General features: G+C 58.9%; 1 protein-coding gene across 2 annotated transcripts; it reads right to left on the bottom strand.

The window, feature by feature from the left end:
- Positions 1-646: 646 nt before the first annotated feature.
- Positions 647-13,292, bottom strand: PGF (placental growth factor). 2 transcript variants are annotated; one of them, XM_032837393.1, is made up of 7 exons: positions 12,878-13,292; positions 11,608-11,650; positions 7,320-7,516; positions 6,659-6,735; positions 4,482-4,511; positions 4,310-4,372; positions 647-1,306 (listed from the first exon to the last, which is right to left on the bottom strand). In XM_032837393.1, the coding sequence occupies exons 1-7, from the start codon at positions 12,950-12,952 to the stop codon at positions 1,279-1,281; spliced, it is 513 nt and encodes a 170-aa protein (XP_032693284.1). In that variant the 5' UTR covers positions 12,953-13,292; the 3' UTR covers positions 647-1,278. The 2 variants fall into 2 exon arrangements, with proteins under 2 accessions (XP_032693284.1, XP_032693285.1); XM_032837394.1 differs by lacking the exon at positions 4,310-4,372 and having other exon boundaries at positions 12,878-13,289.
- Between the last annotated feature and the right edge of the window lie 312 nt (positions 13,293-13,604).

Below are 13,604 nucleotides of genomic sequence, written 5' to 3' on the forward strand. Positions count from 1 at the left end.
CATCCCCCCACCCTCACCACTCAGACAACATAAACCCACGTGTGTGCCTGGAGGTCACAGGCAGGTAGGAATGTGACAGTATGTGGTTTGGACTGAGAAAAGAGAACTTTCTCTCATGTCATGCCAAGGGGTTCAGGAGGAAGGCAGAGGAAGATGGGAGGTAAAAAGAAGAAGAAATCAGGCATCTGCAGAACCATGCATTCAGCAGCCTGAGCAGGCTGGGGGGACGGCAGCTGGGACATCTCCTCCAAAGGCTGGGAGAAGCCCCGGAGGCCCCCTTCTTTCAGGGCCCCGGGGGCCAGGCACTGGAGTTGAGTGTGGCCGGGGCCCGGGGCGGTGGAGGGGGGGAAAGAAGAATGTGCTCTTGAATTTGAGGTTATTCAGGGCGGCTGGAGCCAGGGGTCCCCACTTTGAGGCCAAGACTACATCTTGGGAACACCTCAGCACGGGAGAAGCGGACCCCAGGTTTTTGCCTGAAGCAACTGGGAAGGTAGCACCGTGGGGTGCTGCGGGAGTGGCTGGGGCCACCGGGGGTGGGGGTGGGGGGTGGCCTTGAGCCCATCCTCCCTCTTCCTGTCCCACTTATGCGTTCTGCTGCTGTGGTCCCCCGCTCCACAGACACACACCCCTGGAAAAGCGGTTTCCAGACTAGAATACTTTATTCAAGAGAATCTGGCTTGGCAGTCACACAGCCACTCAGGGGCAGCTGGCTCCACGGCCAGCCTAGGGCCCCCTCTTTGCCTGTGTCCCTGAGAGGGGCGGTGGGGGGGACGCCATGACCGTAAAGAACAACATCCCAGCGCGAGCAGTGACAAGATGTAAGGAGAGACCTAGGGGACAAGCCGTGGCAGAGACCCCCAGGCCATGGCCTGTCTCCGGAGCTGCTGCTGCTCCGGCCGCTGCCTGCCTCCCCCCAGAAGTCGGGGCTGCTTGTCCACACGGAGCCCCGGGCCGGGCCCTGCCGCCGTCCCTGCTCTCTTTCCTGTTCCAAGGAAGCCCGCTGGGGCCTGGCCGGCCCCTCACCGGGCCTCAGGTCTTGTTTCTTCTCCAGCTGCAGCACACGTGGCTCCGGGGCTGCCTTCTTTCTCTCACGTTCTGTTTAAGGCACTGAATTCCTGAGGGTCCTGTCCCTCCCTGCCCCTCATCGCGGAGGGAGCAAGTCATTCAGCAGGGATACAACTGGCTAATAAATAGAGGCGTCAGCAGGGAGGGGACTGAGTGTGGCCGTAATAATAAATACAGGAGCCGGGCGGAGGCGACTCTCCTCCGAGGGGCCGGTTACCTCCGGGGAACAGTATGGCCGCACCTGCCAGAGACCAAACACAGAAAGGGGGTATCAGCACCCTGGGAGGGTGGGGGACCCTCCTACGGGAGGGGGGCAAACCTGGAGGGAAAGTTTGGACAGGGAGCACAGGGAGATTGCAGCCTTCCTGGGTCTCTGCTCGCACCGGGGCCAAGAAGCTGGGAGTTACTTTGCACCAAGCACTTAGCCCGGTGCCCAGCCCGGTGCCCAGCCCTGTGCGAAGCACTTTTTCATTGCTCTTTAACAACTTCCTGTGAGGAAGGCCCTGTTGCCACTTCCCTTTCGAAGACAAAACAAAACAAAAATGAAAACAGAAACAAAAATCCGCAGACTAACTTAAGGCTCAGAGAGGTTAAGAAACTTGCTGGAAGTCACACAGCTACTCAGTGACAGAGCCAACTCTGAACCCAGTCTGGCTCCACACAATAATGCCTCTGGTTATTCTCGGACAGCAGTCCCCTAGCAGGGGGACAGGCAACCCCAGATGTGCATGGAGGTTGTCTGAGGGGTGTGTGAGTACTGATGGTGCTCAGAGACTGGGTTTTCAGCCTGCCCATATCCTCTGCCTGAAAGCCATCTGCATGAGAAGTACCCGAGGTCTGCTTTCCCATGGCCTTGCCCACAACTGTCCTGCTCCCTCTGGGAAGGAAAGGAGCATCTTGTCCCTTCCTAAACTGGGTCAGTCCTTTGCCCCAGGGTAAAAGTACTGGGGTGGGGACGGTGAACAAAAAGAGAACTTGAGATGTTGAGGTGAGTGTTAGGAAAGGAGAAAGGGCCTACAACCGGCCCACCAAGCCTTTTACAAGTCAAGTGGTTTCCGTCTTTCTCTTTCAACAAAATTGAAGAACGGTTTAACCGAATTGTCAGCTACTACATCAAGAGAAGTGATTTTTGTGAGATCACCTTGAGGCTTTGGCAAATAACTTGGAAGGAGTTCAAATGACTGCGTGACATCTAGTCCCATTTATTTATGTGAGCGTGGTTTCTCAACCTTTCCATCTATTAAAAAATGAGAATGGAATTAATTCTGAATCCTGCCTTGGTCTGGCAGGAGGTAACATTCATTAATGGATTCATTAACTAATTAAAAAGAGGTAGCCACTGCCATCTCACTGAGATGCACTCCTGGTAACACTGATGATACTTCTGTGTTTTGCATTTGTATTTGTGCTGTTTTGATCAAGTGGTACTACTAATAATTATTGCAATGATTTATTCCAGGGGAGAACTTAATTTAAAGTTTTCTGTTCATAGGAAAATGAAAATCATTTCGATGTATATACCATTGTCATGGCCGATAAATAAGACAAGGCGCTACATCAAGGACTTCGAACATTAAAGCATATTAAGTTAGGCCACTCTGTGGGGGAAGTGGAAGGATATACAAGGCCAAGGGGAAAAGAAGCAATGTAAACACACGACCACTAAAGCAGAGTGTTCACATCTCATTTTTAAAGTGAAATGATGGGCAGGGGCGCCTGGGTGGCTCAGCTGGTTAAGCATCTGCCTTTGGCTCAGATCAGGATCCCAGGGTTGTGGGATCGAGTCCCAAGCCCCACATCGGGCTCCTCGCCCATCAGGGAGCCTGCTTCTCCCTCTCCCTCTGCTGTTCCCCACGCTTGTGTGCTCTATCAAGTAAACAAATAAAATCTCTTTGTGAAAAAAGTGAATGATGGTGACTATCCGGATAGCTGATCCTGTGGGGTAACCTGGAGGACATATAATGACTTTGCTAAGATACTAACATCTATAACACACCAGAAATGATACCCTTTGCAACTATTTATAATTTTGGTGAAAAAGTTCAATGTCGACTTAAAAATAAGTGAGGGAGTACATGAGTTTTTAAAATTCCTTCAGGAGGGGCGCCTGGGTGGCTCAGTGGATTAAAACCTCTGCCTTCAGCTCAGGTCATGATCTCACGGTCCTGGGATGGAGCCCCGCATCAGGCTCTCTGCTCAGCGGGGAGCCTGCTTCCACCTCTCTCTCTCTCTCTCTCTGCCTGCCTCTCTGCCTGCTTGTGATCTCTGTCTGTTAAATAAATAAATAATCTTAAAAAAAAAAATTTTCCTTCAGGAGATTCCCCAAATGAGGTGTTGGAGCACTGCTGTCCCAGAAGACAGAGCAATGAGACACTGTTGGTCCAGGGCTCTCTCACTGTTGGTCCGTGGGGTTGGGGGAACCCCACGTTGTCTACACTGCCAGCTTCTCCTTCCAGTCCATGCCTGGGCCCAAGGAACAAATGAGAGCCACACACTTTCAGGGGACCAAACTCTCCAGAATCCCTGTCTTGATGGAATGGGGTGGAAGTCTTGGAGGGGAGGGCTCATGGGGTAGGACATGGGTCAGCTCCAGTCCCATGGTATGAATGATTTCCTGGAGTCTGGCACTGGGAAGAGGCAGGCTCTAGCAGAACCACCATGTGAATTTCTGTGCAGGCAAAATAGTTTTACCATTTTACTATTACTATACTTTTACTATTTTACTATTTACTCTCACAGATTTGGGTCCCCCCAAGCCCCACTCTAATCCTCTCCCAGCCACATGCAGGCCTGGGCTGCAGCCTGGGCCTCCAGGTGTGAAGCCAAGATGGGCAGGTAACGCTGAGAGGGAAAGAGGAAGCTAGTGGCCCCTCAAGGTCCCCTGCTTGGGTGGGAAGCAGAGGGCTGGCAAAAACACGGGCCTGGGAGCTGATGGGGGGGTTGCACCTCCCCAGTGCTGCTAGGCTCCCCTCCTTCTACACACAGAGACAAACAGGGCTCAGAGCGATGACATGACTTGCTCAGGGCCATGAGGAGACGCGGGGTTAAGCCGGATCGAGGACCAAGGTCCCCTGATGCTTCCTGGGCCTAGGTTCTCTAGGAGATGCTGGCTCCCTGTTCTGCCGCAAGACTGCCCTGGGCCTTGCTTTTCCCCTTCCCAACCGCTGATCCCTGCCGGCAGGGCTGGGGCTCCCCTTTGGCCAGGCCTCCTTGCCATCCCTGCTCCCCGCCTCCGCACACTCACAGGTGGCAGTCTGTGGGTCTCTGCTTCTCTCTCTTCCTCTTCCCCCTGCCCTTGGGTCTCCTCCTGCAATAAGCCAAAAGCGTCAAGACCAAGTGGCTGGGGGGGGGTCCCCATGCTAGGACAGGGACTGGCAGGCCCGAGAATAGCCCAGAGCCCCGGCCAGGCCACTTACCTTTCTGGCTTCATCTTCTCCCACAGAGGCCTAGGAAAACAGACAGAGACCAGGGGAGAGTCAGGAAACCAAGAAGTGGGGCTCCCCGCCACCCCGACATCTCTCAGACCTCCAGAGCCTGGGTCCTGCAGTTAGTGCTGGCGCCACTAGGGGGCAGGATGAGCCGGGGAGAGAGGGATGGGGAGAGGCCTCTGGGCTTCAGCTTCCACTCTAGGCTCTTGTGACCCCAGGAAGAGAGATAGGAATCTCCTCCTCGGGCCCCTTTCCACACCCTTCTGCACTCCTCAGCCTCTTGGCATCAAGCTGTGGACTCGTGAGTTTGTTCTCTTCTGACTCTCTCTGCTCACTTCCTTCCCTTGTACCTGCCCTTCCTCCCAGAGGGCACTGTGGGAGTTTCTGCAAGGACAGTGAATGAGGGGCAGGGCCCTGGACGGGAGGATGGCTGCCCCCAGCTGAGGCTCTGCCTGTCAGGGCACAACTGCCACCTCCACCCTCGGGACACATGCCACAGCAGGCAACAGCAGGGGGAGTGCAGGAGGTGGTGGAATGGAGGAAGGGGAGCCCGAGCCCCACAGTCACCAGGCATGGTCTGGCTCAGCCTGGCGGGGCTGTGGCTGGTGGCCCAGAAGTGAGAAGAAAGGTGTCCCTGTTGCCCAGACCTCTGGAAGGGGACAGGGCTTCAGTCTCCCCTGGGAACAGGGGTGGGGGTGTGGGCAGTGTGGTAACCGTCCACTTTGGCTGCACAGAATGCTGCCCCAGCCCAGCTACCTCCCCTGGCAGCCAGCGCCGGGCCCTGCCTGAGCCAGTCGGGGCCTCTTGGACAGCCTGGTCACGTCTCTGCCATCTTGGGCCCATAAGAGATACTCTTGGGGCCTCAGTCTCCCCAGTCTGCCTGCCCCCAAAAAGTAGCTGTGAGGGCAAAGGTGACATAGAAGGTAAAGGTCATCGGTGGCACTGTGCCCGGGAGGGCTCACTACTGAACTATTGTTATGTGGCTAAGCCCTGGCCAGGACGGAAGGGAGGAAACGGACTGAAACAGGGCCTCCAACAGAGGTACAGAGAAGAAGGCCTGGAGCCTGGGCTTGGGTCCAAAAGGGGTGGCCAGAGCCCTGGGCAGTAGGCAGGGCAAGCCTAGGGCAGTGCTGGGGCTCCTGAAGAATGTGGTCATGGCCAGGCGAGGTAGCACGAGAAAGGGCAAGCTCAGGTGTTAGACGGGCGAGGGTTCACTCACTAGTCGTGGCAAATAATGTAACTGTTCCAAGCCTCAGTTTCCTCCTCTATAAAAGGGGACGACAACAGTACCTACTACCTCCCAGGGTTGTCACGAGAGGAGGGACCTTGTCTGCCTTGCTCACTACTGCATCCCAAGCATCTAGGACAGTGCCTGGCATACAGTAGGCAGTCAATAAATGTTTGTTGAATAACTGAGAAAACATTCAAGGGCCTAGTGTGGGGCTAGGCACAGAAGAGGTGCACATGAGAAATGGTGGTCCCCTCCACCTCCTGGCCCCCAGACAGGGCTCAGGACCTCTAGTCCGGCGCCTCCGTCCACGGCTCAGGGATACCAGGAGAGTACCAGGTTGCAGCCCGTCTCTCTCCTCCCGAGCCTGGTGGACATGCCGGGCCTGCTGCTCCTGGTCACTCGTGTCAAGGTGCCCTGGGCAAAGGCAGCAAGACCGGTGCTGGGCAGAGTGTCCGCCAGGTGGAGGCATGACTTTAAAGAAAGCCCACGACTCCTACTTTCTGCTGCCTTTCTCCTGCCGAGCTCATCCCCCTCTGCCCCTCAGTCCAGTGTCCCCTTCCCCAGCGAACCAGCCGGACCCGGGACAATGTCTAGGCCAGCAATGTCTTTGCCCCACGCTTCTCTTCCAGGGCTGTGGCAGCTCCCTCCCATCTCAGGGAGCAGGACAGCGTGCCCCCTGCCCCTGCACGTCTAGGAGGGACCGAGGCTTCCGTTGCCCCCACGGTGTCTTGGGCAGCTGTGCTCCAGCGGATGGGACCCCTTCCCCAGGCCAACCAGGCCGATGAGAGGGATAAAAGGGGTATAAAAAGCTGCCACTGGCCCCCAACTTCCTTGGCCTCCCTCAGCCACGAGGAAGGTGCAGGGGGGCTGGGCAGCCAGTTGGCTGAGGCTGGCGAGTACGAAGGGCCTGTCCCAGCCGCTCCCGAGGACCTACCTGCACTCGCAGCGGATGTGCTGAGAGAATGTCAGCTCCACGTAGGAGGGCCGGGCCTTAGCGCGGATCTTCAGGACCTTCGGGGAGAGAAGGGTCGGATGCCTGGATTGGGGGGTGGCTGTGGGCTTGCAATATCCTCTCCACCCTCTCCTCACGAGGAGGGCCAGACTCCTTGCTTCCCACCAGCCTTTGCGTGACGTACTTTCGTTCTGCTCTGAGTGGGGGGCAAACAGCCCCGCACCTGTGTGTGGGTGGAGGGAGACCCTGGCCCTCCTCAGCCTTGTCTCAAGGGACTGAATGTTGAGGTAACAGAAGTTGCATTTATGAGGCACCTTGCACAGGGCTGGGCCTCACTAGCAATTGCTCAATAAACCAGTGTGTGTGTGTGTGTGTGTGTACATGAGCGTAAAGCTCAGAGTGCCAAATGCTCCCGGTGTACACAGGGACTTCCTGAATCTGAACACACTTCTCTTCCAAGTGCAACCAGATACCCTGAGATCTTGGGGTAGGACCAAGCTCAAGGCCCAGAGTGCTGGTAATGGAGGAAGCGAGTGGGCTCCAAGCTGGCACAGGGGTGGGTGGGGAGAGCTCGTGCCTGGAAGTCAGTTCCAGTTCCCATGACTGCCACCGCGGCCCGCTCTCCTCCCTCCCAGGCGCCCACCTGCATGGTGACATTGACGGTCTCTATGGGCACACAGTGCAGGTTCTCGTCGCCGCAGCAGCCCGTGCAGCGCATCAGGGAGACGCAGGACGGGCTGAAGATGTACTCCACCTCGCTGGGGTACTCCGACACGATGTCCACCAGCTTCTCCAGTGCCCGGCAGTAGCTGCGGCCCCACACTTCCTGGAAGGGCACCACTACGAGGAGACACACACAGCCGGCTGGGTCAGGCCCAGCCCCCTTCCCTGCTTCCTGGCCCTGCAGGCTCTTCCAGGTTCAGCCTACGCTCCCTCCTCCAGGAAGCCCCCAGCCTCTGTGAGCTCCCTGGGCTCTGAATCCCTGACACGAGGCCTCTGGGGTGATGGCTGGACCCGCAGCCCAGCTGCCAGACAGAAATCCTAGTGCGATGGGAGTTTCTCAGTGTCTGGGCTCTCTGCTCTGTTCTCAACACAGGCACGCACATCGGCTTCGGTGCCCTTGGAGCTTAGAGGAGCGTATCTTGGCAGCTCCTCATGTCCTCTGGGTCTTTCTCAGGCCCAATCGAGTGCTTTCTCGATCATGGGGAATTTGCAGAAAGCAGTCCGTTCTGCATGACTGGCTTGTAGAGCCCCACAGGGAGGGTTAGCCTTCCCCTTAGTCCTTATTTCCCGCCCCGCTCTGAGCCAGCTCCTCCACCTGGCAGCCAAGGCCATGGCCAACAATGTGCCCAGAACCTACTCTCTGCAACCGTCAGACCAGCCCTCACACCATGGCCGGCTGCGTCACTGTAACTCCCACCTTGGGGGATATGCTCCACGTCCCCTTCGTGTTTCTAATCAAATAAAGCCCACCACCCAACCTCCTCTCTGAAGCCTTCTCCAGCTTCTCCAGTCTGACCAGATGCTCCTCCTTGGAGCAGAATTTGGTCACTAGGCCTTGCCCTGTCTCAGCCAGTAGTAGATCTTATCTCCTTCACAACCAAGTCGAGGCTCTGTGAGGACAGGAAACACCTGGGAAACACAGGCTGAGTAATGACTGATTGGTTAGATGATGGTTCACTGAGAATTATCAGGGACATCCCCGACCCCTTCCGGGTCCTGGTGTGGTCATGACAAGGAGCCTGTGTGGGCTGATCTAGAATCTCTCAAAGGATGCTGCTCCTTCGGGGAAAGGCCTGGGGCCTGGTCCCTAAAAGAAGCTCAAAGGAAGTGAGCAGCTAGGGCTAGGAGACCTGGCTTCTAGTCCTGGCCCTGTCCAGGCTGTGTGACCTTGGGGAGGTCACTTAACCTTTCTGGGTGTATCAGTTTCCTCCCCCGGGGGAAAACAAAAAGGTTGGGGCTAGATGGTTGCTAAGGTCTCCTCGGCTCTGGCAGACGGTCTGGGATTCACTGCGTGCAACCCAGCCCAGCCTTGAGACTGTGGGCAGAGAGACCTCTCCCACTCTGGGTCATCCTGCCCTATACCTGATAGTTATCCATAGCTGAGGGAGGAGGCTAGGACAGCTGGATCCTCTGGGGACCCCGCAGCCTCTGCCCTAGAGCTGCGGCCTCTCCCAACAGCCCCTCACTTCTTCCCTGTGGCCTTTCCTTGGAGGCAGAAGGGGCCAAAGTCCATTCCACTGAGCCTGCGAGGCCTGGTCTCAGGGTAATCTCAGAGGAAAAATAAACTTCAGCCCTAGCAGAGGCCTTCTGGAAAGGGCCGTAAGCTGGCGGAAAATACCCAAGAGGCCGTGTGTCCCTGTGGAGCTGGCCAAGGCGGCCACAGAGGCAATAAGCCATGCTTATCTGGGTGTCTGAAGCTCCACTCCGTCCTGTCTGCTTAGGGTGTCCTAGGGGCTGGGCCTGGGGACAGGCAGAAGACCAGATGCCTCCCCTGATCCCACCTCTCCAGGCCACAGGGATACTCTCCCAGGACCCAAGGGGGAAACAAACCCCTCTCCCTGTAAGCAGCCATCATGCCCCAGGGAAGCTGGCCTGTGCGGTGTGAGGCCAGAGGACCGCCACCCTCATGGAACTCCATGAACACCTGTTTAGTCTGAAACCCATAAGCGCTCCATGAGTGTTTAACCTCCGCCACGGACAACGTCAATAACAGCAGAGGAACAGCCAGTTGCCGAAGCGCCAGAGACAGCCCAGGCTCCTGTTCTGGGACCAGCCATGGTTGGGGGGGGGGGCGGTCAGCAGCAGAGAAGGCACGACTCAACCCCCTCCCATTCTCCACACGGACCTCCACCCGGCTGGGCGGACAGGCCCACGGCCAGGTTAAGTAGAGCTGCCTGGGTTTGGAGGCAGAAGGGCTCTCCTTCCCTCACCCCACACCCCGCCATGCCCCAGAGCCCCGAAATCTGCCCCTTTCTGGGACACATGGCCAGAGCGTGTGGGAAGGAGGAGGGCGCGAGGGCTAAGCCGGAGGCGGGCTGGGCCCAGTTTACCTGGCAGCCACCAGGAAAGAGGGCCATTCACCCTTGGAGGCCACTGTCTGGGAGACAGTGGGAGAAGCAGAGGGGGGCCGTGTGAGGGGCTGGCTCCAGGAGCATGGGGAGAGAATCTTGCTCAGGAGAGCCCCTGAGGAGAGAATCTTGCTCAGCGGCTCCTGAGAGCACTTCCTCTGGCCCCAGACCTGCTCCTGAGGCAGAGGGGTAAGAGGAACTGGAGGCCGTGGCTCCTTCAGGCACCTGCCCAGGGCTGGACAGTCCCATGGGGCTGCTGCAGGGCCTCAGACGGGCTCACCGAAACCTCTCGCCAGCTCCAGGGGGCCTGGGGCTATGCATGCTGACTTCACCACATACACTGAGTCACGTCTGAGGCTTTAGGAGACCCCGAGGGCTTCTCTGAGCCTCAGGTTCCTCAAAATGTGGAGACTGCGAATGCCTTCCCAGTTCACAGCCTGCGGGTGGGCAGAATCACAGGAAATGCCCAATCCTAGTACCACGAAGAGTAAGAGTAAAAATCAACATCCACGGCTGCAAAGTACAGAACATGCGGTCTCTCGTCTGGTGTTAGCAAGAGGGGATGGTATTTTCAGATTGTGGCGACTGGGCTCCAAAACCCACGGTACTGCCGCTGACCACAGTACATCCTCCCCGACTGATGGGGATGACAGGTGAGCTGCCCTAACGAACTGACACGTCCGAGCCTCCTAGCCCCTGTCCCTGGGAGATATGTACTCCTGTGTCTCCTCCACGGAGTCAGAGAAGCCCACTGTCTTAGAAAAAGAACCTTGGATATCATGTAATCTAATGTTCCCATTTTACAGATGAGGAAACGGTGGCTCAGACTTCTTCCGTAACTGTTGCCTGAAATACGCTAAAAAGCATCAAAGGGGCCACGGGGTGGAGATGGCTGCTGGGCTAGGCCCCTCCCCAAATCCCAAGAGCACGACACTGTGCCAGTCCCAGGGGGCACAGCAGGGAGAGGGAGAGAGTGTCCATGAAGTTCAGGGCTGCTACCTCCCCTACCTTCTCAGTGCCTGAGGGGCCCAGAAGCACAGCCAGGCCCACGAGAGGATGGCCACCAGGCGGGCTGTGCAGCAGAGGGAGGGTGTGCCCGCCCTCCGAGGCTAACACTAGTGTGTGTGCGCACGCCCCTACACGCTCCCTCTCCCACAGCACGATAGGAAGCCTCGGTAATGGTGTGTGGCTTTGCTGCACGTCCCAGAGAGGCAGGGAGGGAGGGGCGAGGCAGGGGGCCTGGCATGCGACTCCTGTCTTCTGCACGTATGTCTCTTTGGCAAACGACACACCCTTTGAACATTCCCTCTTGATGCAACCCAGGGTGGGGAGTGGAGGGGCCTGGGAGGGCACAGCTCATGTTCTGTCTGTTTGTAATCAATGGAAAGGTCTGGTCAGATCCCCGCAGCTCCACCAGGGCTGGGCCTCTAGGAAGGTCTCCTCACGCCTCCCTAGTCCTCTTGATTGCTGGCCGCCGCAACCAGCTCCTGGAACCCCTAGTGCGCCCCTGGCTCTCCCTGCCTGCGCTGCCCTCTGAGACCCTGCCTGCCTCCTTACATCATATTGGGAAGGGGCTCCGAGCCAACCGGATGAACCCCGGGTATACGGGCCCCAGCCTCACTCTCTGTGTGAGGGGTGATCCCGGCCCAGGAGTACACCTCGCTGGGCCTCTAGGTCCCAAAAGAAGGATCTCTCAGGTCCTGCCAACTTTGTCAGCCAGGATGTCAGCCGGCTTGCAGACTCTCCTGAACTTCCTATCAGCCTGTGCCCATCCTTGATGCCAATCCCTTCTTATCCCCTGCAGAGGACAGGGCGGAGCGGTCTCGGTGAGCATGTGCATGCCCAGCCCGGTGTGCTTACCTTCCACCTCCGATGAGCCATTCCCAGCAGACAAGGCCCACTGCTGTGGACAGAAAGGGTCAAAGATGAGGGGGTCCACCTCGGGCCTCTACACTCCGTGGCCAAGTTGGCAAGAGCGTAGGGGCCCCTCTGAGCGCCTTGTCACCCGCTGTACACACTCTGCCCTGTCTCAGATCTGCCCCTTTCCGGATGCAACTAAAACTTCACTGGACCCTGGATGGATCCCACCCCTCTCTCTGGCCTCTGTTTCCTCAATTGGAAAGGGCGGGAGGCTAGAGGATTTGGGAGACCCTTTGCCTTCTGGGTCTCAAAGATCTTGCAGTCCTTCGGGGTCTCCTTTCTCCCCAGCCCCAGGCCAGCCCTGCTGGGCCCTATGCAGCAGCCTTGGCTGGGCGCCAGAGCCCGGGGTTGGGGGGTGGGGGGAGGTGATCAGCTGGTGGGAGCTGAGGGGCTGGAGCCGGTGGCGCCATGAGCTGGTGCTGCCGTAAGGTTACACCTCTGGCCAGCCCCGAAGCAGACAGGCAGTGGAAGGCAGTGAGGCTCTTCCGCCCTGCAGGGCTGCCCAGCCCACCCGCTCCTCAGTTGGAGCTGGAGACTCCTGGGGCAGCAGGACAGTGCAGTGGGAAGGGATCTCATTGGCTTTGTCAGGATTTCACTGCCCAAGCTGGCTCCCAGCCAGACTCACCCGGCTCCTGGGAAAAGGGCCCTGATCACTTCCCCAGGCCCTGCACGCAGGAACTCCGACTGCCCACCCAGGAAAGAGGGCACAGCAGGACCTCTTGTATCACCCCCAGCCCACCCAGGAGCCCTGGGTTCTCCCAGAGCCCTGGTGGGGGCAGGGCCCGGCCTCCCCACCAATGGCCTCTTCAGCTGGCTTCCCCTCCACCAGGCCAGGTCAGAGGTCCTGGGGGCGCCTGCCTGGTCATGGGGCCTCGACCCTGACCACAAGGCCAGGGACCCGCCTGGGATTAGTGGAAAGATGCTTTTAGCAAAGCCACCAGGGCTCCAGGGGCCAGAGAGGAAACCTCCCTCCTTCCCTGTGGCTTCCCTGCCCCCGCCAAGACAGACCCTGGAGCTGGAGTCTGGGACAGCCCAGCCTGACTGAGGTCTCCTCCCAGAAGACGTGGTCCAGCCTGGCTCCTGGGAAGAGTGTGGGCATCCATGGAGATGCCACTCCCCCGAGTGGGTCTGTGATTTCAGAACCCCAGCCCCGAGGGCTGCTGGGGCTGGGAAGATTGGGGGGTCAGGCTGGGGTTGGGATAGGTCTTACCTGGGGGGGCACAGCGGGCAGTGCCAGCCCAGCCAGGAGCTGCAGGAAGCAAGTGAACAGCCTCACGGCAGGCATCTTCTCAGACGTCCCAAGCAAGGAGGTTCCAAGGGAAAACCACCATGCTCGGCCCCCTGGGGGAGCCCCCGGCACAGGAGGAGAGGACCTCACTGCTGCCCCGAGGTCCCCGCAGGTGGCCCGAGCATCCTCTGGAAGCCCCAGGAGCCTGGAGCCCGCAGGTAGGGCTGGGGCCGGGGCACCTGATGCGGAGCGCCCGGCGGGGCGGGGCGGTGTGGGGCAGGCGGGTCCCTGGGGAGGGCCCGTCGGGCGCCCAGCGCGACCCCAGGGCCTCTCTTGGCTGGCCAGGGGAGACGCAGTCTCCTCGCACACTGCGGCTCCCTTCTGGGACTGCAGCCCGTTGGCGACCGGGTTTCAAGGGCCGTGAGTGGGGCGGGGCCGGAGACCCGCCCCGCCCACCGTCGACGAGGCCTGGGAGCGGCCGAGCGCCTCGCGGGGCTGGGGTGACGGCGGCGGCGGCGGCGGCGGCGGCGCGGACCCGAGCGCTCTCGGCCTGCAGCGGGAAGGGACGCCCCCATCCCCCCAGCCGCGGCAGCTCTCGCCCCGCCGCCGCCACCACCCCAGCCCGCAGCTGCCCCCGGGGCCGCTCGGAGCCTGGTGCCCCGCAGGGCGCCCGTGACCTAGGGCGAGGACGCTCCCGCTCCTCTAGGCT

Source organism: Lontra canadensis, unplaced genomic scaffold (genome assembly GCF_010015895.1).
Source record: "Lontra canadensis isolate GAN:19392208 unplaced genomic scaffold, GSC_riverotter_1.0 scaffold98, whole genome shotgun sequence".
Taxonomy (NCBI): Eukaryota; Metazoa; Chordata; class Mammalia; order Carnivora; family Mustelidae; genus Lontra; species Lontra canadensis.

What these genes read in the sequence shown, in the direction of transcription:
- PGF (XM_032837393.1), bottom strand. Translation starts at nt 12,952, where the DNA reads ATGCCTGCCGTGAGGCTGTTCACTTGCTTCCTGCAGCTCCTGGCTGGG. An exon ending in CACATCCGCTGCGAGTGCAG is followed by an intron (nt 4,512 to 6,658) that starts GTAGGTCCTCGG and finishes CTGTTTTCCTAG; the next exon opens with GCCTCTGTGGGAGAAGATGA. An exon ending in GAGAAGATGAAGCCAGAAAG is followed by an intron (nt 4,373 to 4,481) that starts GTAAGTGGCCTG and finishes GGCTTATTGCAG; the next exon opens with GAGGAGACCCAAGGGCAGGG.